The following is a 24,387-nucleotide window of genomic DNA, read 5'->3' as shown; positions in this document are numbered from 1 at the left end:
GCAGCACAAAATCTTTAACGCAGGGATTCTTCCACATTTATAGTGCCTTGCTGATTTTACAAATATTTGAACAGACTTTATAAAATGCAATTTGAAGGTAGAGTAAGATTTCATGAAACAATTTATGGCAAAAATTGTGTCCTGTTTAGAACTGAAAAGAGTCGACTCTTATTTGTGAGCTGAGTCAAAAGCTCTGACTCACTGAATAGAGTCGGAATTCCCAGTACTATGAGACGGGACGTGAAACATGAAGAGAAGAGGTTTATGGGTAAGTGGAGCTCACAGAAGCCGAGGTACACTCCTCCAAACAAAATCCCAAACACAGGTCAAACTGTGTGTCAGGCTGATTGCTGATTTACTGATAATGGGATAAGCACACGCACGCACACAAGCAAACACACACACACACACACACACACACACATACATACACAGCAAATCACACTCAAGTCAAAGCAAACTAAAGCAAAAGCAGTATAAGGACATGGTGTAACGTTCCAAGCATTTAAACAATCTAACTTTAGAACAGTGAAGTGACAATGAATTCCTGGAAGGAGATCAGGAAGCTGGGGATGAAAAAAAAAAATGAAAGGAGACACAAGTCTTTTCTGCGCAAGTCTTCATGATAAATTATGTCACAATACATGAATTATTTTTTGCAATATCGTCCTAATATTTCTAACGATTACAGACTCTGATTAGAAGCAGCTGAATAAATGTTAAGATTAAATGTTAACCAGATTTTGTACAGAATGTTTCTCCTTTCTGTGTTAAATAATTTATTTTCATAGACATTAAATAAAAGTACTATCAAACTCAATAAGTATTTTTTTTTAAAAGACTACTGTGTTACTGAAAGTATTTTAGCAAACCTATACATCATGATTATATATTGTGTATTCACGTATTGTGCTGACATCAGTGTCATAATGTCCACTCCTAAATGTACCAAGCACATTTCGGGGCTATACATGGCTGAAGAGGACACGTGTGAGATCCTCGAACAGACAAAGACGTGAAAGAGATCTCTGATTTAATATTAAATGGCACCAAAAGCCTGATCGGAATATGAGCTGAAAGAGTCGACTCACTGAAAAGAGCTGGAGTTCCCATCCTCATTCCCTAGACGGCTAAACCTGTTCCTTTTTTAGCGCCACGCCCCCAAATCGACCTCTGTGCATCATTACTATCATATTTAAACTTAAAAATGGGAGATGGCTTCACATCTTCAACTATGTATTCATCTGAGAAGGCAGGATAATTCTCTCTCTCGCTCACACACACACACACACACAGTATATACACACAGTAGCTGACGGCCTGTGACAGAAGCCACGCCCACCTCTGCAGCACGAGACCCGGGGCGCTCATGCAGTAGCCTGCATTTCAAAGTGCTTCACAGGCTTTTATCTCTGAACGAGGACGGGGATCACTACTGGACGTCTGATGCTCATGTCAGTGTGCGTGGCAAATCAAAGCCGATTGGTGTAACGGACTGAAAAGATCTGCGACGGCCCAAAAAAATGACAGCCCAATTATGTCAGAGGTCAGGGAGAGTTCAGTGTGTGCGCGTGTGTGTGTGCACATGTATGTGTGAGAGCACGTTTTGCCCGGGGATCTAAAAACACTACCCTGCTGTCACTGGCTTCACTCTTCTCCCTCGTCGTCTCCTCCTTTCGCCCCTGTGTGCTGTTCTCTCTCTCACCCTCTCCGTCGGGTCGCTCCTGCAGGAGTGTGACAGTGGCCGACATCAGGAAAGAGCTGTTCATATTCTTCTGCGTGCTTGAGGGCGCTCGAAGCAGTACGCAAACACAGTTCTGTCTCCACGGTGCGCATCCGAGCGGTGTTCAGAAATATTTATGCAGCAGTAAAGCGAGATTAAATTCCCAGCCACTCACATGCCGACACACTGATGTGTGTATCGGCTTTTATTTAACAGGCGTCCTTCTGAGAAAAAAAGGCTTATTTATTGGCTTTCCTGCAATATATCTTCGTGTTTTTGTCGACTTGTGACAGAAAAAATGATTGCATATTTTTACAGGACATTCTGCAGAAGGACACGATAAATGAACAATGATCCCACATTTTGTCATTTGGATCTCACTCAGGTACCATACAAGCCAAACAGGGACGTATGGGCGGAGCCAAACCATATCACAGACTGCTGATTGGACGACCGAATCCTCTCAGACTACTGCTCCTTTATTTCTCCTTTCAAATGCCAGCTTTAAGATTCAATACCACAATTAGGCTCAGTTCCAAATGGCTTCCTATTTACTACACATGTTCACAATTTGTGCAACAACTTTATGTCACATGACTCAAACAGTGTGGATTAAAATATTGGCGCCCTTGACTTCATTCAGGCTATCGTTGCTATTAAAACAAACAACAAATAGCACGAATCAGTACGTCACTGAACCGATCTGAATCAACTAAGATACTGTATATAACCTATTTGTTTGTTGTCAGTAAAATATTTGCACATTTTCAGTACTATTTTACTAACTGTGTCACTAATCACACCACAGATGTGGCTTCTGTCAAACAAAAAAACCTTCAAGAATCATTTAGCTCCACCCACTCAAATTTCGAGCTAATTTACATGATGTCTGAAACCCACTTTTGAGAGTGAGTCCTTGGATTTTTGGCTTATCTTTACAAAATCTGCATCTAAACACTCAGCAGAGACTGACCCTCAATAATGATTAAAAATATGTTGACATTAGTAAACGATAAGGCCACCATGTGCCAATCAATCCCTCAGGCAGCTGTAACTCATGTTTGAGTGAACGGATTTGCAAACGTGAAACGCATACTCAGGAACAAGAATTTTGGTGTACTGCGTTCAGCCAATCAGCTTTCAGCAGACAGTTCTCACTGAGCCACTGTCACAAAATCTATGCTCTCTTTATTTCTTTTTTTATCTTTGTATTTTATTTTACTGTGACTTTACATATCTTTATATTACCTGTTTGCAATAAATAAATAAATAAATAAATAAATAAATGCTTGGACCCCGCAGTTTGCTGCTTGTGGCTATATGTTTTTAACTAATAAATATATATATTTGAATCTTCTCCTTTTCGATACATTTTTTTTTCCTGAGATATCGTGGATATCATGATCTGTTTATAAAATGTGCCTACACACACACACACACACACACACAAACACACACACGACGCATCCATCCAGGAGGTCACACTCTGGAGCTGAGGGCCGCTAATCACTTCCAATTATGGCTTCCTTCTTAATTATGAATTATGCATGAATTTTTAATGAATTTAATGTTCCAAAGGTTTTTTCTGTTTTTTCCTCCCCCACGCCAAGATCTCAATCTAATTACTGTGTGTTAAGCGGGTGAGCGGTGGCCCTGTCTCTGACCTCACGGCTGAACCCTGGGCGAGTGTCTCGCATCAATCTTGCTGTTGACTCACAATAACGCGACACTCGTGCTGCAGTGGAGTTAAACAGCTCTAAACTTCAGGCTTGTCGAAGTGAATAACTGTCAAAATGCGGGCTCTTCGAGAGGCTTTAGAGGCGGCAGGATAATGCCACTTGAGCGTGTGCGACAGTGGACGTGTCTGTACTGCTACATCAACATCTCTTATCGCTATCTAATGATCGGTCTTTTTACTTCTCAATGCTGCTCCTGGAGAAGCCTTAGGCTGCATGGTATAGCATGTGGTCCTGCACTAACACACTTTAACAAGCCTTTAATGGGCTTAAAATGGTGATGTACACTACTCTTTCCCAGGTCTGCTCCTTTAATTGTCTCTACACAATACATTTTAGAGGTTTAACAAGCCTTGTAACCTCGTGAAGGACTTCAGGTTCAGGTGAGTTGGACGTAGGGAGAATTAAAGGAGGATTCATAGTTCTGTTTCGGCTCTGCACTTGAATTAAGTGTGTTACAGAAGGCAAAACTTCTCTCAAATGGTGCCCTTTGCATACTTTCAGAGTGGTGATAGTATATACTACTGTAATATTAACGTAAAAATCCACCCTTATAATGAACGTGAGCTTCAGTCATGATTTATTTTGTAATAAATTTGACTTTTGTTGGTCTGTTTTCCCTTTGATTAACAGTTTCCTACATTTCCCACAATGCAGTTCAACCTACTGATAGTGGTCCAGTGGGATTTAGCCCTGAAGACAGTGATGCAGCGGCACTTTAGTACTTTTGTCTGTCTAGCTCTCTCACCTCCTCATCTGTACACTCTGCTCAAACAGATCAGCTTTCAAAGCTTTCATGCTAATATCGCCATCAATGCCATCACGCGCGTCATCTCATAGATCGCTAGTCTCTGCTGCAACTCGTATAGCTGCACTGCATTCTGGGAATTTGAGTCCAGCATTTGCACCACTACTTCTATGACATTTAACGTCACTGGAACATGATGCATGAGAAAAGAAGCTCTTTTGTTTTTTAGGAGCTAGGAGCAAAATCTGATTATCACTTATGTTTGAAATCCTTGCAATTTTTTCCACCTAACCTTAAACTGTACTGTAACTGCGCTAGCAGTAACAATGTCCTCCTGTGACATCAGCGCGAGACACAACCTCAACCTCAGTACAACACTAACCAAGAAATCAGAACCATAATCACACCTCAGAAGTATTTTCATACAAACGTATGTAATGTGTTTCATGGTGAAGTTTTCCTTTAAAGAAGCACTGCTGGACAATGTTTGTGCTCAGCGATCACATCCTGCTCTACGTAACGGAGGGGCGGAGTCACCAGAGAGCAGTACGGTTTAAATTTTACAGGAAAATGACTACACCATGGACAAAAAAAGTTTTAAAATTTGTGAGTGTTTCAGTTTTTTGGCTAAACTTAAGTTAACTATTCCTCAACACCTTCATGAGCAATGTTAGCATTTTAGCTTAAACATGCAGTGAATAGGAAAGTCTCAGTAATCCAGGAAAAAGGCCACGGTGATCATTTTCAGACGATAACTGTGAAATAGCACATCAAGCGCCTCTGAAACTCACCGGAGAGCTTCATAAGGAGGTCGGTGGCCGTCTTGGTGCTGATGTCGGGGCTGAAGAGTGAGGCAGCCGGGGTGCCCGTGCCTGGACCGGGTGGACTGGCGCTCATCCTGGGCAGATCCAGTGAGCTGCTGCTGCTGGCCGGTCGCTCTCTGACCGGCGGGAAAGGCGGCGTCAGCGCAACGTCCTGAGGCTCCTCTTTGATGTGTGCGTGATTGGAAGAGGGTTCGCCCGGGGTGTGGCACAGAGCGGGAGACGGCGAGGTGCCCGTGCCTGACGCCTGCTCTGCCTCGGCTTCCTCGGCGTCGGTGCACGGCTCCTCTTTGACCTTGAGCTCGGTCCGAGGGAAGTGCTGGTGGCAGCGCATGTGCAGCTTCAAGCTGAAGTGGCGCGATGAGGTGAAGGGACACAGCTCACACTGGAACGTCTCGCCCCGGTCCTGGTGCTGGTGCACCTGAAATGATAAACATTTATTCACTGACTATTAATATTCAAGCACCTGCTTAGTTAAAAGCAAAATCACAAAAAAAATAAATAAATAAAAATAAATAAATAAAAAAATAATAAAATTCTAATTAAGACATTCTGTGCATTGATGCAAAATTCAATATCACTCAAAATAAACTTTAAAAATAAATAATAAAAATCCTAATTAATATTTAAATAGATTCTATTAGTAAAACATGAGTAAATCAATTAGTAAATCAATTAGTAAATCAATACTAAATCATAAATAAATAGTGTTTTTTTTTTAAAAAAAAAAAGTAATTTGACAGCCCTAAAACTTATAGTATTTATTTTTTCCAAATAATAATTCACGACACAAATCTCACCTTCATGTGCGACTTGAGATTGTCTTTGCGAGCGCAGCGGAAGGGACACAGAGGACACTGGTGGCTTTTCAAACCCGTGTGAATCACCATGTGTCTCTTCCAGTAGCTCTTGCGTTTGATGACCAGGCCGCACACGGGGCACTGGAAGGGCTTCCCGCTGTCCTCCGGTGAACCTGCGAGGGGGGGAATAAAAAAGAAAAAAGAAGAAATATTACCCAGCAGACCATAATCTTTACGAGTGTGACACTGCTACCTCGCGGTACGGCAGTAAAAGTGCTATTTGAGATCGTATCTCAGTCAGTCGGGGGAAACGAGGGGAAATGGCTGTCGATGTTGTCGAGTCGGTGAGGTCGTTTGGATTTGTCGTTAATTGTTATTGGTGATATGAACGACTGCTGGAAATAAAGGGTGTGGTGTTAAATTTTCCTTGTGCTTTTTGCTGCTTGCTGTGAGCCTCGATCGCAGAGGCATCTTTGGCACTGATTGGTGCGATCGAGTCTCACAGCGAGCTCTTCAGTCAAGCAGGAAGATGATTATTGTTGTTGGCTCTGTATCCAGTGCACATTAGAGCTCGATTGGTCTTATTAGAAGCTGGCATGATTGCATTAGAGGCGGCTTCATAAGTATTCCAGTCGCGTGGCTTGAAAAACATCTGGTAATCAGTGTTTGGCGAAATTGCCGCGCTCAGCCGTTCATTGACCCGGAGTGTAAAACTTCGAGGCTGCCTATTTGCGACGATAAACCGCCATCTGTGGCCCGACCTCGTGCTGCGACGAGATCGCTGTGGAAACTGAAGGTCTTCCACGCTTGTGAAAAAAAGGAAAGGCTTCGAAACCAGCTAATTTTCACTGGTTAATATTGGACATACCTACACAACTGTCAATCATTCCAATCGTTCCCATGTTGGCAGGAATGGATTATTTTTAATATTTTAAAATATTCATGGCGAGATAAGTAAGTTTATCCTTTCGAGAGCTACTGCTTTACAACTTGCATTCCTCTACTTGTACATTTCCCACAAAGCTTTTCGAAAATGTTCGTAAACGGTGCCAGTACGGTGGTTTGATGGAAGAGCAAGTCTGAAGGTTCGACGCTCTCTGCCGGCGTTCCGCTGAGCGGAAACTCGGATGGCTGCGTCTCATCTGAAGAGCCTGACCTACATTCCTGGGGAATCTGCTGAGATGGACTTGGTTAGCTTGTGCATATACACACACACACACACACACACACACACACACACACACACACACACACACACACACACACAAACACACACACACAAACACACACAAACACACACACAAACACACACACTGCCTGTTTGGCAGTCGATACAGGGAGAGAACATAGCAGTGATTGAACAAAACCTCAGCTAGCTCATGTTTCCACAAATATCTTTCTAACGAATAAAAAAATGTAAAACTGTTGATATGCTGAAGACATTTATGTAACACTTATGGAAGGAGTCTCCAGTGTCAGCGCTTTGTAAAAGTCTTCTGCGCTTTCCTGGTAACGTGAAAAGTTGCAGTCTTTCTTCTCGTATTAACTTCAAGAAAGAGGGGGGAAAAAAAAAAAAAAAAAGAGAGGCTGGTGAGGGAACAACTCTTTACAACTTGTTTCTCGAACACTCCACAATATTAAGTGCAACTATAAATAGTTAAAAGTATCTTGTTCTTTAATAAATCAAAATCAGTAATCATGAGCAAATTCCTGTGGTATAAGAGGAATAAAACACCTCAGGACGTGCTATTACTGGAAAATAATCAACTTCAGGGTTGTGACAGTAACTTCACTTCGTGCTTCATCACATCACCCCATCGTTGATTATTTTCCTCTAAAAGCACGCCTCTGAGTGTTTTATTCCTTACATATGCACAACGTGAGCAGCACAGTCACCTCACTTCACACACACTATTCCCTAATGGCGTATCCACAGCCTCAGGTACAGTTACAGTTATGTGTAATTATGCGTAGTAGATCCCACATGACCTCACTAGGTCATGTTTAGAACGCTAAAATAAGAGCCTACATTAGTGAAAACGCTCAATGGGACAAAAATATCAGTTTACAACTGACAAAAGAGTCTCAGACTGTTTAAATAGCTCAGTTTCCATCTACTTTATTTTTATGATGCATGTTATAAAATAATGTGTTCATAGTTTTGCAGACAACAGTTTAAAAAAAAAAAAAAAAAAACTTGTCCAAATTGACTTGCTTCAGTCAAACGCTTAAAGTAATGATGTAATTTCTTGCAAAACAAAACAAACAAAAAAAAAAGCCATCATATAAATGTTGCTTGATCGGAAAAACATATACATCACAAATTGCTCATTTTTTCTTCCTCCCTGACTTTTCTATTGCAGGCTGATTATCTGTGTTGTCTGGTTTCTAATCATTCTTCTGTCTCATTTAATCCAATGTTAAATCATACAGAAGTGAAAAAAATCGATCACATTAAACTACTTTAATCAGCTACAGTTTCATGTCAAATACAGACACCGTGTTATTTTCTAGAGATAAACTAAGAAAGCTCCTTGTTTCCAGTCTCCTGCCTTAACCACTGCTGTGGTTTACTGGTTTGTTGAAGTAAGGACCCTGTCATGAATTAAAGTGTAATTCCTGGCAGAAAGGTTTGACCTAATGGTGGGAAATATGGCCAAAATACTCTACGAGCTTGGAGTACTGACAGACTTTTTTCACCATCATAATATTTAGGTTTGCTCACCAAAAAAAAGAAAAAAACAATCAGTGACAAGGTAGTGTGATGAAGCAGAGTTACTGTTACCACCCTAAAGTTGATTATTTTCCTATAACAGCATGCCCTGAGGTGTTTTATTCCTCTTATAACACAGCTATGTGCCAACGATTCAAATTTTTTATTTATTAAAGAATGCATCATGCGTTTTATCCATTTACAGATACATTTAACATTGTGAAACAAGCTAGTTCTCACGTTATAGCAGCTATAAACAGTCGTACCCTCTTTTCTCTCTCTCTCGAAGATAATTAAGCAATAAAATAATAATAAAAAAAAAAAAAAAAACAAGAAAAACCCAGCGTGTCATGTTACACAGAAACCAGAAATCATTAACTCTTCTGTCCTTAAAGGAACAGCTTGCTTGCACTGGTACAAAGCTCTGACACTGGAGACTCCTTCCACAAATATTAAATAAATGTCTCCTAACAGAAAACTTCAATTTTTTCATTGTTAAATAACCACAATATTTTTGTACTCCGTACATTTCAAGTGCTTTATTATAGAAACAACAATGTCAACGCCTTCAGATCAATCAGAATCAAGAATTCAGCAGCATTGTGACAGAATTCAAACGAGCAAAAATGAAACAACTGGTAAAAAAAAAACAGTCTACATTTGAACTGAGAAGCAAGAGTCAGGCACTGATGATATTTATGACTCTGTAAGAAAAGCACATTCTGGATATATCAACCATTTTTCATACAGAGTGAGAATTTCCAAATGATGAAAGATGAAACTGTAAATTAGGTCTTTTTACATTTTTATATTTACTGTCCATTAATGCAGCTGAATGTATGAATAAAGTCTGGCACTTTATTAGCTATTTAGTTCTCTATGTAAAAGATGAGCAGCCTTTTCAGTCTGCTTAAACAGGTCAAGGTATTAGAATACCTTTAGTGATTCACGTACAAGTGATCCTATGCAAACAAGGACGTCTTTAGCCAAATCGCCTGCTGTCAGCCGTCATTACAGCGCATTAAAGGAATTGTTTACATGCATCTGCCACAGTGAGGACAAGCTGTTACCTGCTTGGCTGCTGGGCTTGGCACGTCCCTTGGGGGCAGCGGGCAGCAGAAGCTCCATGCTCTGGTTGGGCGTCGGGGCCTTGTGGTTCCTGTCTAACTGCGGTTTAGAGTCCTCAGTGTTGGCCGTCGCCAGCTGCGGGTCTTTTTTATCGGCCAGCATGTTGCCGGCGGCCCGAGCCGCCACTTCTTTTAGCAGCGCTGCTGATGAGGTCATAGAGACGAGAGAGAGAAAGGGGGCGGCCGAGGGCTGCTGCTGCTGCTGGCTTCGCTCTGACACTTTCTTGGAGAGTGCGGCGAGCGTGGAGCTGGCAGACTGCGAGCTGAAGGGCGACGCGAAGGAGTCGAAGCGCACAGAGTCATCCGAGCGCCCTCCGAGTGGCGGCACTGAGGATGAAGAGGAGGACGAAGAAGAGGAGGAGGTGACTGAAGAGGAGGACGAGGAAGAAGATGAAGAGGTGGAGTTCTTGTCCTGGAGAACAGCATTGGCTGCGGCTTTCAGTTTCTGAATGGCCGAATCGGGAGACAGGCTTCCAGCCGGCGGCCATTTTTCCGCCATTCCAACCCAAACAAAGCTAGTGCTGCCCGAGCTGGCAGGCTCAGCCGGTCCGAACGGGTCTCCAGGCTCTTGCTTCACCACAGGCACCGACGCGGGCGAGGTGGAGGCAGAGCTAACTCCATTGTTACTGCTGTTGGCAAGTCTGCGTGCAAGGGCGCTTAGCTGCTGGGCGTGATGAGAGGACGGAGACAGAGCCAGGCCTGCAGGCGGAGACTCCGTCCCTCGGCCCAGACCTCGCCCAATGAGCTCTCCTGATTCCAGCTTCACCGAGCCGGACTCCAGGAGTCTGCGTAGATTGCTGCTAAGTGGTTTGGAGAGGCCGTGAGCTGAATCACACCATGGATGACAACGACACAGAGGACACCAGGGACATGTCCTGCGTGGACAAGGTGCGCGCGTCAAGCCCCAGCAGCTCCAGCGACACCCGCTGAGCAGGCGTGGCGCAGCCTGGAGGGCTCCCGGCCAAGGTGGCGCGGTCCGGCCGTGCCCCGTCCTCCGGAGACACCCGCAGGTCGTCCTGCACATCGCCGTAGGACGACGTGGAAGGACTGTCGGAATTGTTCCCAAACCAGCCGTCCTCCACCACCGAGCTGCCCGCTAGCGCCCCATCCTCAGCTGGCTCTGCATCTGCAAAACATCAGAACACTGGTTTTACACACACTGCAAAAATGAAGTGTGTACTCCATACTGAAAAAAATACAACAAAAGAACAAGGAGCACTTCACTGTAATCAAATAACCCAAGGGATTTTTATTTTACTTAAAAAGCTGCAATCATTTTATTTTCCTCCCATTAAATGTCTTTAATCTCCCTCATGAGAAAAAAAAAAAAAGATTTTCCCTCAAATCAGCCATTTGACCTTTTCCAGGTCACACTTTCTCATCGAGGTCATGCACAAAAAGGAGTGACACCAAAAACTCTTCATCAATGCGCAATTCACAACACCAGAACGACTCAGTACTCTGCCTTTTTTTTTTTTTTTTTTTTCCTTTTTAACCATTTTTTTCTTCCCAGGGTCTAAAGGAGCCTGGTGAAGGGGTTACCATGGCGACGGGCTCTTCGGGGAGGCTAGACAGCAAAGATTAGGGTAATGGAGGTTACAGAACTGCATTAATATTCATGAGGCTGCAGATACCACCAGGGAGCCAATAAGGATAGGGTTAAGGTCACCAAGGGTCATTAATATACACTTCATGTATCAATATTCATAAGCAAAACATTACAGCTTGCCAGACAAGGGCGAACAAAAGAAAGTGAATATTCCTGATACATATTAACAAAGCCTTGTCGAGAACATGTCAAGAAAACACAACAGCCAGAGCCCTGTATGTGAAACACGTCAAAACTTATCACTGAGGTTCTTTTTTTTTTTTTTTTTTTTTTTTTTTTTTTTACTTTCCCCCCATCTCAGAGTGTACTGTTACGTTAACCGATTTAAATGGCACCACCTCCGCAGGGGCAGACAGATAATAAAAAGCTGTGGCAGCACAAAAGGTCAGTGCACCTCTGACACTGGAATATGATCTGTACAAAAAGAAAAAGCAAGATTCATTTGAGCACTGTGTCCTCCGTATCGCGGCCTCCCTCACCTCTCCGACCTCGACATAAGCCCTGCGAGTTTTTCTCTGTTTACAGGGAAAACGGCAAAGTCGTTGCCAGGCAACGTCGCCCCCAGCGACCTGCCGGGATCATTACAGTCGACACACATCTGGCCAGCACCGCTGACTGGAGGAGGGAGGGGTATGTGAGGATGGCTGCCTTGACCTCATGACCTGCATAGTTCAAAATTATAAACTTCTTTAGGTTTGTACGTCTAACAATAATTTCTCATTTCTTTCATGTATATCTCCGACCTTTCTCAAGGTGCACATATACTTCACTTTCACCATGTATACATGCACACACACAGTTAATACATGTGCAGCACTGTTCACACACTCGCTTGCGTATCTTTTATCTGGAGGATTGAAAGCAGCATCCACTAAACGGCACATCAGAGCTAAAACATACCAGTCCATCTGATTTTTCCAAGTCGAACTGCAAAGTTTAGCGATTTCATGTACAGCCACGTTAAACACACTGAGCTCTGTTTCTCTATAAATCTTTCTGCCATCATCGTGATAGTTGTCATGATCTGCATCTCAAATCAACAACCCTTTCTGTACATTCAAAAGTATTTACTAATCTAAAATATCCAGAAGACTGGAGCTCCAAACAGACCTTTCGTTTTTAAAATTCAAACACTAACTGTAATAGGAAAACCTTTAGTGTTAGTATTCAGTAAATATCTAGAATAATGCATAAGAATTCGATTTGAGGCATGACGTTTGTTTATTCAGTCGAGTACACATGGTGCTATAATGCCTCCGCTATTAACTAATTTCTGAGGATGTGCGCAAGCGACACGCCATCTTGCGTATGCGTAGTTAAGAGCAAATGTAAATCAGCTTTTAGATGGTGGCTTTGGTTTTTTTTTATTCAGTTCACGCCCGGAAAAATTGTACTAGCCACCTTCTGTACAGTTATGTATCTCTCACCTGGAAACATGAGTACAGTGTACCTAAAAAAAAAAAATGACTGTACATATTAATTGTAACTTATGGAGTATTCATTTTACTTTGACTGGCTTTCGGAGTAAAGTTTTATACATAGTAAAAGTAAAAAAAAAAGGCGCACCCTTAAGCATACTACCCCAGGAAATGTACCATTTAGTACCTATTTCTAAGTGTTGATGTGGCAATAATCAATCATACAATATGTAAGGAATAAAACAGAAAAATGTGGCAAAATTGCTGTGGTGTAAGAGGAATAAAACAAGTTGTGCCGTTATTGGAAAACAATCAACGACGGGCTGTGTGATGAAGCAGAGTCGCTGATACCACCATGAATTTCCTGTAACAGCATGTCCTGAAGTGTTTTAATTCTCTTATACCACAGCAATTTCACCAAAGAAGAACATCTCACTTTTTTTTGTCTGTATTATCATTTACGTTAACAGTTGTTCCCTCACCAGCCAGTTGTCCCAAAAAAAACAAACAAACAAAAAAAAAAAAAAAAGCTTGTCATGTTACCGAGCAACTGGAAAGTCCATACTGACTGTAACAAAGTGCTGACACTGGAGACTCCTTCCATAAAATAAATGTCTCGTTACAGAAAACTTCACCATATCAATGATTTTCATCTGTTTTTGTATAAGTCCCTGTGAATGAGCTGTTACTATAGCAACTATAACATATAAGAACCAGTGCATTAATATAAACCATCTGCCCAATCAGAATCAAGAAAAAAGGCTTTTTTTTTTTTTAAATAGACGTGTTTAAACATGGTGTATTTGCTTGGATGTGATATACAGCCTACAAAAGGCTAAGCACTAAAAACAATCTAGCAGCTTTACACACACACACACACACACACACACACACACTTTCATCACTCTCCAGTGCAACATTCCACTGAATACAAGACACAAGATTGTACAACAGTGGGTTTGTGGACAAACATGGAGTCTCACAGCGCTCGTCATTAAGATTCCAGGAGCAGAAGAGGGCGAGTGTGTGTTTGAGATGGATCATCAGTGTGTAAATTTGTGTGTGTGTGTGTTGTGATGTTGACGAGTGGCGTGGAGCTGAAGATCACCTGAGCGTTGCTTGAGTTCACCACGCGTGACCCACTTCCATGTGACAGCGGCGAGGACGGCCGCTAATGGCCCTAATGTGGTTAGAGAGAAATGGCTAGATTGCTGACCCAAGGTCTCAGAGGCAGAAGTATACACACACAACACACACAATACACGCACACACAATACACACACAATACACACACACACACAATACACACAGAGCCCAAATGTGCTGCTATGGTAAGTTAAGCTAGGCAGCACTACACCCCTCTACTCAGTGTCTCTCTCTCTCTGTGGGCAGTGTGACATTTCCCAAGGTCACGACTCCAGCTCCACTTCTGCATGGCTTTATCTCAAACAACCCCCTACCTACCTGTCTGTCTCTCTCTCTCTCTCTCTCTCTCTCTACCTGTCTCCCTCTACCTACCTGTCTCTCTCACTCTCTCTACCTGTCTCCCCCTACCTACCTGTCTCTCTCTCTCTCTCTACCTGTCTCCCTCTACCTACCTGTCTCTCTCACTCTCTCTACCTGTCTCCCTCTACCTACCTGTCTCTCTCACTCTCTCTACCTGTCTCCCTCTACCTACCTGTCTCTCTCTCTCTCTCTCTACCTGTCTCCCTCTACCTACCTGTCTCTCTCACTCTCTCTACCTGTCTCCCCCTACCTACCTGTCTCTCTCTCTCTCTCTCTCTCTCTACCTGTCTCCCTCTACCTACCTGTCTCTCTCACTCTCTCTACCTGTCTCCCCCTACCTACCTGTCTCTCTCTCTCTCTCTCTACCTGTCTCCCTCGACCTACCTGTATCCCTCTACCTACCTGTCTCTGTCATTGTCTGTCTCTCTCTACCTACCTGTCTCTCTCTTCATCTCCCTCTATCTGTCTCTCTCTACCTAGCTGTCTCCTCTTTATGTGTCTCTCTCTACCTGTCTCTCTCTTCATGTCTCCCTCTACATCTGTCTACCTACCTACCTGTCTCCCTCTACCTACCTGTCCCTCTCTTTATCTGTCTCTCTCTTCATCTGTCTCTCTTTACCTACCTGTCGGCATCTCTGTCTCATGGTCTCTCTCTCCATCCCTATCTCTACCTCTTTCTCTCTTCCTTCCCGTCACACACTATCTCTCTGTTTCTCCTTGTCCCCCCAACTATCTCTGTCCCTCTCTCTACTTCTCCTTCGCTCTCTCCCTCCATCTCTCTCTCTCTCTCTCCCCCCCTCTCTTCTTCATGCACTCACTCTCTCCCTCCCCCTATCTGCTATCTGTTTCTCATGCTGTCTGCCCCTGCCCTTTTGTCTCCCTCCCAGTCTCACTAATGGCAGAGCGACAGGTCACACTTTATTCCCTACTCTAGTGTCTGAATCTGGTAACAGCAGCAACTGACACAGCGACACACAACTATTTTATACATCACACTGTATTCATTCACTGTATTTTAAAAACACACTTTTCTGTGTATGTTGTATATGTCAATGCTTTTAGAAATCCATTGCTTCACACACACACACACACACACACACACACACACACACACACACACACACACACACGTTCTTCCGTCAGCCTATCATCTTCCAAACCCTATCATTTATATCATCATAACTTTTTCACCAGTTGTTTCCTTGTTCTTTTTTTTTTTGTTGTTAAGATAATTGTCTGTAATGAGTAACACTAATATGACTGCCGTCACTCTCACAATGATTTCTGAACCTCAACTACGTGAGAAGCAGCGAGATGGCAGTCGGTGCAGATGTCCAGGCCGTTTAGCAGCAGTCAGGAGGAACCTCTGCGTCCTGACACGTCCCTGCAGCTCAGATCTGTTTCTCCGAGCGGCTCGTTACCCTCCAGCTGACTGCTGCTTCTGCACTCGCCGTGACCTCGCGCTCACCATCGCTCGCCTCCTGTTTACGCTCCGCTCCTCAGACTCTCTCGCCCAAAGCCACGGCGTTACACAACTGCAGGAACAGTCCTCCTGGAGCAACTCGGGGTTAAGCGCCTCGCTCAAGGGTACAGTGCTGGTAGCCGTCGGCCAGAATCAAACCCGTGACCTCCTGAGTCACGAAAAAAAAAAAAAAAACCCTGCTAAATCGCATCAACTCTACAAATCGCACCATTTGGTGTAGTGGGACATTGCGGTGTGAATTTCTGCTCTCTCAGCACATTGTGTAGTGCACCTACTTCCCACTTTAAACTCTCAGACCAGTCATAGTACAACTGTACACACAACTCAAGACTGTAGTCTATAAACACGTACTGCACCACGTTGCAGCTACACCAAATTTACATGATCAGCCAAATAGGATGATGTAATCATATATCTGTGATGTCTAATGCTCATTTTGAAAACAGACAGAGAAATCCAGAAGCGTAATTATAAAAATCTCGTAAAATAAGCTAATATTAACTGAATATTTACATTTTATCTAGATGTTATTACCCTACAAATACTAAACTAACAGCAACTTACTCGGAAAATACTCTGAATTATAAATCTAGTGATTTGCCATTGGCTACCAATAAATTAGCGACGGCATTTTAAGGACACAATCAACTCAAAGGTACTGTTACAATTATCTATATTATATTAGGCCTTGCCTCCCAACATCTGAAAGAAGAAATGTACCACAAAGCTAGTTATGTGGATAATATGCAGAAAATATAGTCCCTTGTTTTTCTATATGTAAAAATCTGTACTTTTTCTGTCCCCCATTTTCTTCCTAATTTGGTCTTGGCAAATTCCCTCCCACCATCCAGCTGTGCCCTGTCACACAACAGCTACCAAACAGGAAGAGTGAAGGATATCAATTGCTTCCTCCAAAGCCAATCAACTGCTAATGATATCATGTAATTCTGTGAAGAGTGTAATAAAACGTTAGTCTTTGCCAGCAACTCATAATTTCTGACTAGGAAAAAACAAGGAAAACACCCCCTCAAAATTTGAAATGGTGTCCTCAACTCCTAGTTCAGCAAGTGACGTCAAATCAACATGGTTGCTCGCAGTAAACAAAGCAGCACTTCTTACCATTAAAAGGAGTTATAATGTACACCGATCAGCCATAACATTAAAACCACCTGTCTAATATTGCATAGGTCCCCCTGGTGTCGACAAAACAGCTCTGACCCGTCGAGGCATGGACTCCACAAGACCTCTGAAGGAGTTCTGTGGTATCTGGAAAATTTGGAGGCCAAGTCAACACCTTGTACTCTTTGTCAAGTTCCTCAAACCTTTCCTGAACTGTTTTTGCAGTGTAGCAGGGCGCATTATTCTGCTGAAAGAGGCCACTGCCATTAGGAAATACCATTGCCATGAAGTAGTGTACTTAGTCAGCAACAATGTTTAGGTAGGTGGTACATGTCAAACTAACATCCACATGAATGCCAGGACCCTAGATTTCCCAGCAGAACATTGCTCAGAGCATCACACTGCCTCTGCCGGTTTGCCTTCTTCCCATAGTGCATCCTGGTGCCATCTCTTCCCCAGGTAAGCGACGCACATGCACCCGGCCATCCACGTGATGTAAAAGAAAATATGTTTCATCAGATCAGGCCACCTTCTTCCATTGCTCCATGGTCCAGTTCTGATGCTAACGTGCCCATTGTAGGAGCTTTCGGCAGTGGACAGGGGTCAGCATGGGCACTCTGACCGGTCTGCAGCTACACATCCCCATATGCAGCAAGCTGTGATGCACTGTGTGTTCTGACACCTTTCTATCACAGCCAACATTAACTTTTTCAGCAATTTGTGCTACAGTAGCTCTTCTGTGGGATCGGACCACATGGGCTAGCCTTCGCGCCACACACGCATCAGTGAGCTGTGGGCGCCCATGACCCTGTCGCTGGTTCACCCGTTGTCCTTCCTTGGACCACTGCTGGTAGATACTAAGCACTGCATACCAGGAACACTACACAAGACCTGCCGTATTGGAGATGCTCTGACCCAGTCATCTAGACATCACAATTTGGCCCTTGTCAAAGTTGTTCAGATCCTTACACTTGCCCTTTTTTCCTGCTTCTCCTCTGACATAAGACATAACACTCTGAATTCCGACTTCCCACATCTGGGTTAACTCTGATTTTCATTAAAAAAAAAAAAAATTAGCTTTGAAACTTAAACACTAAACACATATTTGCTGATTGACTACCTTATTAGAAAATGGGAGAAAGGGAAAAAGAACAAAAAGGTCCTTGTCTTCCTGATAGGAGACGTTCTGATAGGGAAGTTGTTCTAGGACTCTATACAAAACCTTCACGGATTCTCTCAGAGGGACAACTGACCTTTTTTCTTTGTGGTAAGTGGAAAATTATGTGTAAATTTTATTTTATTCACTGAGCATTTGTAAGGAAACTGTACACACACACACACACATTTTTGTTTTTTCATTTTACATTTCTACTGCATAATTTCATCCTGTATATTACTGGAATGTGAATTTGATGTTGAATCCTGCACCAAGGGGGAAAAAAACCTCATTGTACACCTTGTTCTCGGTGAACAGACGACTCTGAACCTGATCTCATTCTGATCCGGAAAAATCTCTCATTCATTTTTCAGGCTTTGCAGCAAAAGCAGGATATTTTTCCTCATATTCTGATATGAATATGATCTTTTCCTGAGTTTTCAGAGTGAACTCATCTCACCAGATCTTTCCAGACTGTTGCATGACATGACATACCAACAGCACGGCGTAACCAGTTAACGTGATCGGATATAAAAAAGACAAGCGTAGCCACAGTCAGCTCTTCAACACTGGAAAGTGTCTCATATTAACGTCCAGTACCTCTTAAGTATTATTCACATCAATCCTATTAAAAGTGCAATAGTCTTATTTTTTTTTTTTACTTTCTTACTTGTACAAATAACCTGGAGGATATATAAAACATGATCAAATATAAAGTGTATTAAGTGGCTGAGAAAGCTCATTTGGAAAACTGAAGTCAGGTCTGGAATTCTGGAGTGTGTTTGGATGCATCTCCTCCTGTCAGTCATTTTATAGACACACTTCTCTACAGGCCAGCATAGATCCTGGGGGCGGAGCTTCATGAACACAAGGGGGCACTGTAGCTCCTGGGGGCGGCGCTTCTTTCAAATGTCAAATCCACTTACTTAACTGTTAGAGACCTAATCTTTCCTATAGCACCTTTTACTGGCTAAGAGTGAGCCTCAGCTGAGAAACTGTTATGGAGTGAAATCGCTGTCTTTGTGAGTGTAAGAGATGAGAATAGGAAAAGAGGAGGAGGAGGAAGAGGAGGAGGAGGCAGAGGAGACGCTGCTGGTTTTCCTCCCAGGGCCACATGACTTGTGTGAGGTTGTCTACTGACATACTGCGGCTATTCCGCACTCAGCGGGCCATAAAAATCGGCCCGGCTGACCTGGGGTCAGGGAGAGGGCGCGGGGTGGGGGTGGAGGGAGGTGGAGAACAGAGGGCAGGCTGCTTCAGCCCGAGTGAAAAGCAGGCACAGAGGCCATTAGTCGATTAAACTAGGGCGCAGCCATCAATATTCCACTCTCACACAGGCTTGCAGGAGAAGCGAGGGTCCAACTGCTTTAACTCCATTACAAACAGACGAGTGTGTACACGCTGCAGTGCACGTCTCATTCACAAGACTGTACCACACAGTGCACTTCACGTCTGTCCCCTGCTGCAACAGACGTCTCGATACTCTGCTGTGCAATATAATCGCAAATTGTTTACACTACAACCTTTACTATTTTGATGTATACATGTTCCTCACTAGCTCGCTCATATCGTTCTATGCCAGTCGCTAGTGGGCGTTGCCATGGTTTCACTGTTAACGGCATGCTAGTGCAGTATCCACACACTCTAGCTACAGGATGTATAACAAGCTACCCATTTTACTAGAGCTGACACGATGCCACTTTTTCTTATCCGGTACTGATAAGGAAACTGATAAGAGAAGGAATGATAGATATCTATCTGATATTTTTTCTTTAAAAACTATTACTATGTATTAGCTGAGCTATAAATCACTTGCACTCTCAAAGTAGAAACGCAAACCAAAGCTGCAGGATCTCACAAGGATCTGTTGTGTCCAACAAGTCAAGCGTGAGAGCCTTTACTTTTTTTTATTCAATTTGGTAACAATATCAAATTGTGTTGGACACAGTGAGAGCTACACATCAACACACGCCTACGCTGAAGGACTAATTAGCGTGCGTGAATGATCTCAGGTGAAAACGGTGAAGTGTGCAGTGCTGTGGCCTTCCAGGACTCGGAGGGAAGAATGGCGACTCATGCTGGAGTAATGCTCAAGGCAGCGAAACCCAAAAGCCAAACTAATTGGCACCCTTTTGGCAGCCATTTCCTGGCGCTCCCAGTGCATGCTGGGAGTGAGCACTGTTAGCGAGAGAACCAGTAGAGCGAAGGGTGAGAGGATGAAGATAGGAAGATAAGGAGTAGTCGGTGGTAATGAAGTGTCCTGGCTGGGTGGTGCCATGGCCGTGAGCTATGCTAATTAGCGCGCCTGGCGGTCAGTGCTGCCTTATTAACACACGGTCGAGAAAATGGCGGGAATCACTCACTCACACACACACACACACACACACACACACACACACAGTCGGGTCTCACGCTGTCTCGAGTGACTAACGGAGCTCAGCAGGAGGGAGGGGATCCTGTTAATTGGGGAACTCTCACAATCAGTTCCGTCTCACGAGAAGACCAAAGCGTCCAGATTGGTGAAGACAAATATGAACCAACAGTCATGTTTTAGTGGGAAGCTTTAAATCAGTCCAGTTTGATGAGAAGACAAAAGTGAGTGTAACTGGAAGAAAATCCAGCACTCCAGACTGTTAAAAACCACAATTTGTGGTGCATCTACTTGTATTGTAGTACTCCGTAAATAAAAATTTAGCATACGGGTTTTGATTCTGTTCTGATACGTGTTTTGATTCGTCACGACACCATCTTTTTCCTCAACATCAATACACTGATTTTGTACATAATCTTTAAAATTGAACTGTAAATTTTTACAGAACTTTTTTCCGTTTTATTTTTTTTCCTGATTTTCAATGTGATTTAAAAAATTTATATATAAAATTTTTCCAGTCTCCTCAGTGATAAAACTCTCGCATCCGGACCCACAGGAGGAGTGAGTTTCTAGCGGGTTGTACCGTCAGTGAACCCGGATGTTCGTGTCACATGGCCATATGATCGCGGTCAGTCGAAGAAGCACTGGAGTAGAGAAGAGATGTTGGCTCTTATTTCAGTTCAAAGTTTCAGAAACAATTTGAAAATACAATAACAATAATCACAGCGTATACGAGAAGCACCCATTTTTTTTGGCTTCTGTAGTTTCGTTAAAGATAAAAATATTGGCACCTTTGGCCTGTGATTGGAAACGTCAGTAGCCATAAAGTGAAGCATGAACTTATTGCTGTATTCGTTCATGAGATATTAAAACAAACTCGCTGTGTCTCGTCCCAACATATAAGAGAGAAATTTTTCCATTTATTTGAATTTTCAGTAGTATTTTCATCACTCATACCTAATGAGTCTGAAAACTCCTCATTCTTTCATGGACATTTATGGGGTTTATGTGTGTTTCTGCTCTGTTTGTTGGAGAAGCGTTATAAAGCTACAAAAAGACGTACCGTTTCAGGCTTCCACCTCAGTGACGAGCAAAGGTACAATTCAGTACTTTTTCCCTGAGAGTAAAGATACTATTCAAATGTTCCTCCAGCTGCGGTTTTTGGTTAGAGCAGGAGTGTCTGTTCTACCCACTGACAAAAGTGTACATTTCCACATGAAATGTAAAGCAGCTGTAACTCCGCTCCGTGTGTAATGCTTTCACGGTGCTGGAAGGAGACCTTGCTCGCAGCACGGCCCTTGCTATATATAATGGCGGCCATGTCGTACTGAGGTGTATTACATATTACCATCTGTGTATTTTCAGCATGGCCTCGGCGCTCTGCGGGCACGCCCGGCTCCATGCCAGAGGTGAAAGTGCTCTTGGAAGAGAACGAGGAGCCTTTGGCCCGGAGATTTCTGAAATTCCTCTTTGCAGATGAAGCGCCTTTTCGCTCGTCCGTTTAATTTCCCCCTCCACCTCTGCTTTTAGAGGCCACACACACGCGCACACACACACAGAAAAAAGCGAGTTGAGAATTAATCATCTCAGATTTACCTTCTGAGCTATAAGTGATGAGTGCAGGGCCTTGTGTAGAAATACAGAGCGAGGAGAACGGATTAGGCTTTTAGATGAATCACTAAAAAACCCAAACAAAACAGAAACAGAAGGATGGCTCGGAGTGGTGTGTGTGTCTGTGTTTGTGTGTGTGCGTGCGTATGCGCCAGGGAGATAAAAGTAGCAGTGTGAGCAGCGGAGGGACAGGAAGCAGGGGTGGGTTGGAGTAGGTGTTGTGACGCTCGTGGCACAACGGGCATTTGCTCCGGCGCCGTGGCCGCCTACCCGGGCAGGGACGGGTTAGCGCTGCCAGGGAAGCTGTCCAGCTACTGTAAATCACACTCCGTCCTACTAACGCGTCCAAACCAGAGCACAGCCACCCAGAGAGAGGGGGAGAGAGCAGGGGAGTTAGTACTCTGGAAAAAGACGAATAAAAAAATGCGCTGGCGCATTTTTTTTCTTTTTTTTTCTTTTTTTTTTAAATAGTGATATTGGTTTGACAGCAGCTGGAAGTGCAGCCTGAGGCAGTAGCTTCCTGGACGCGAGCCTGTCACTCAAAACGACGGACACTAATCAGGAAAGAGGGAGGGCGGCTTCTCAACCATTAGAGGAAAAAGGACTAGGGAGGGAGATCGTTACAGAGAGACAGAGATAGAGAGAAAGACAGAGACACACAGAGAGAGAGAGAGAGAGAGAGAGAGAGAGAGAGAGATGTACAGTGAGCGAGAGGGAGAGACTCTGCTCATTTACATGCAGGTCCAGGAGGATGGCGCGCTGATTCCTTTTCCAATCTCCATGTTAAACGGTGGCCAGGGCAGCCCATGGTTACCATCGCATTGTTCTCTCTGTCACATCGATACCCATCTCGGCTTTCACTGAGCCGACAGACACGTGAGCCAGATAACGGCGCTGAAATAAACCGAAAAACCTGTCGTGCCGAAGGAGGACGCTGGAGTGCGAGTTATTTTCGTCTCCTGTACTCGACTCCATCCTTTTTTATCCTTGTGGTGTGTGTGTGTGGATAGAGCCAGGTGTGTCGAACTCGCGCTGCACTATCCCCCCGACAAATCATTGGGAGGAAAAGAAAAAAAAAAAAAAGTAGAGTAATGATCACTATGACAACCGTGGCTGTGCCTTTGGCAGGAGGAGAAGGCTGACATTTCATGTTGACCTCGAAGCTGAATTGAGGCATCACTCAAATCGAAGGCTGTGTTTGAGCCTGAGTCGCTACGAGGCTGAAACGTCCTCGCTGAAAAAAACAAAGCAGGCTCGTGTCACAGAGACTTCCAGTGCCATGGAGCTGAGGCAGGATGAGTCGCGAGGCCCGAAATACGCACAGCGCGCACACACAAACACACACACAAACACACACACACTGCTGTACACTGATCAGGTGGCAGGGAGGATTAGCGGCATCAACACGGCTTCTCAGAAGCTGAAGAACCTGAAGTGCCAGTTTGTTAAACCTGGTTTCTTTCCTTTACGTCCTGCAGTGAACTGAAACTAAACACTAGTGAACTTTCCACCTGCTGCTAATTAGGAATGTGTGCATATTAAACCTGAAGATTACCGAAAAAAAAAAAAAATTAATCCACTTAGTGGAAAAGGAGCCATAATGACGATGAATAAATAAGGATTTTTTTTAAATAAATAAATGATGACAGAGTGAGTATAGCCCAGTCTCTCCCTCACTGTGTGGATTTGCCTGGGAATTTTTTTGACTTTTCTGATTACATCATATTGTTGCGCCGCTCCACGTTTGCACCAAGCAATCTGTACTTCACTTCTGTATCATTTCACGACATTACAGCATATTTTGTCACATTTCCTAATCATTGTTTAATAATTGTTCGATACACACATGTATCAACTCAAGAGGCTCGTTTCAAACATTACGATACGATACGTCATTACACCGCTACTCTTTATATAAATCTTTAGACAAAACTTACAAAGTACCTCCTTAACACTGTTTAATGCTGTTATTATGAGAAGACATAATATACGGAACAGAGATTACTGAAAGAAGCGTCTGAGCTTTTGAGAAGAAACAAATTCACCCAAGCACTATTTTTGTATTCATGTTTAGAGCGAGTTTGTGACTTCTTTAAAAGTAACTCTACTGGGAATAGTTATTACCACAGTGAACTCTCTTTTAGTAATTGGTTATAATGTTTTTTATTGATTTTTTATAAAATAAATATATATGTGGTCCTTTGCATGAAACGGCTGAGAAACTAATAAAATACCGTTATGAAACTCATTTTGGTCAGGACTCTTCCATCTCTACCCTTTCATCCCATGTTAATGCCATTTTTTACCAGTGAGGGAAAAAAGTGAACATAAAAATCAGTGTAAATAAATAAGTTAATAAATAATAAATACAAAGCCACCTATAAGTACAAGGTGTCCCAAAAGTCTCCACACATAGTCCCCTGTGTTTGCCAGCACCACGTCGGTT

The 24,387-nt window shown here is 43.3% G+C and overlaps 1 protein-coding gene across 1 annotated transcript in view; it reads right to left on the bottom strand.

Moving 5' to 3' along the window:
* Positions 1-24,387, bottom strand: part of znf827 (zinc finger protein 827) — a 98,216-nt gene that overhangs the window by 55,556 nt on the left and 18,273 nt on the right. Inside the window, 4 exon segments of the mRNA XM_026940271.3 lie at positions 4,999-5,449; positions 5,829-6,001; positions 9,612-10,503; positions 10,505-10,794. Coding sequence (XP_026796072.2) covers positions 4,999-5,449; positions 5,829-6,001; positions 9,612-10,503; positions 10,505-10,794 — 1,806 coding nt within the window.

Source organism: Pangasianodon hypophthalmus, chromosome 3 (genome assembly GCF_027358585.1).
Source record: "Pangasianodon hypophthalmus isolate fPanHyp1 chromosome 3, fPanHyp1.pri, whole genome shotgun sequence".
NCBI lineage: Eukaryota > Metazoa > Chordata > Actinopteri > Siluriformes > Pangasiidae > Pangasianodon > Pangasianodon hypophthalmus.
The sequence above is the reverse complement of the archived record's forward strand: the minus strand, read 5'-3'. Positions and strand labels throughout refer to the sequence as shown.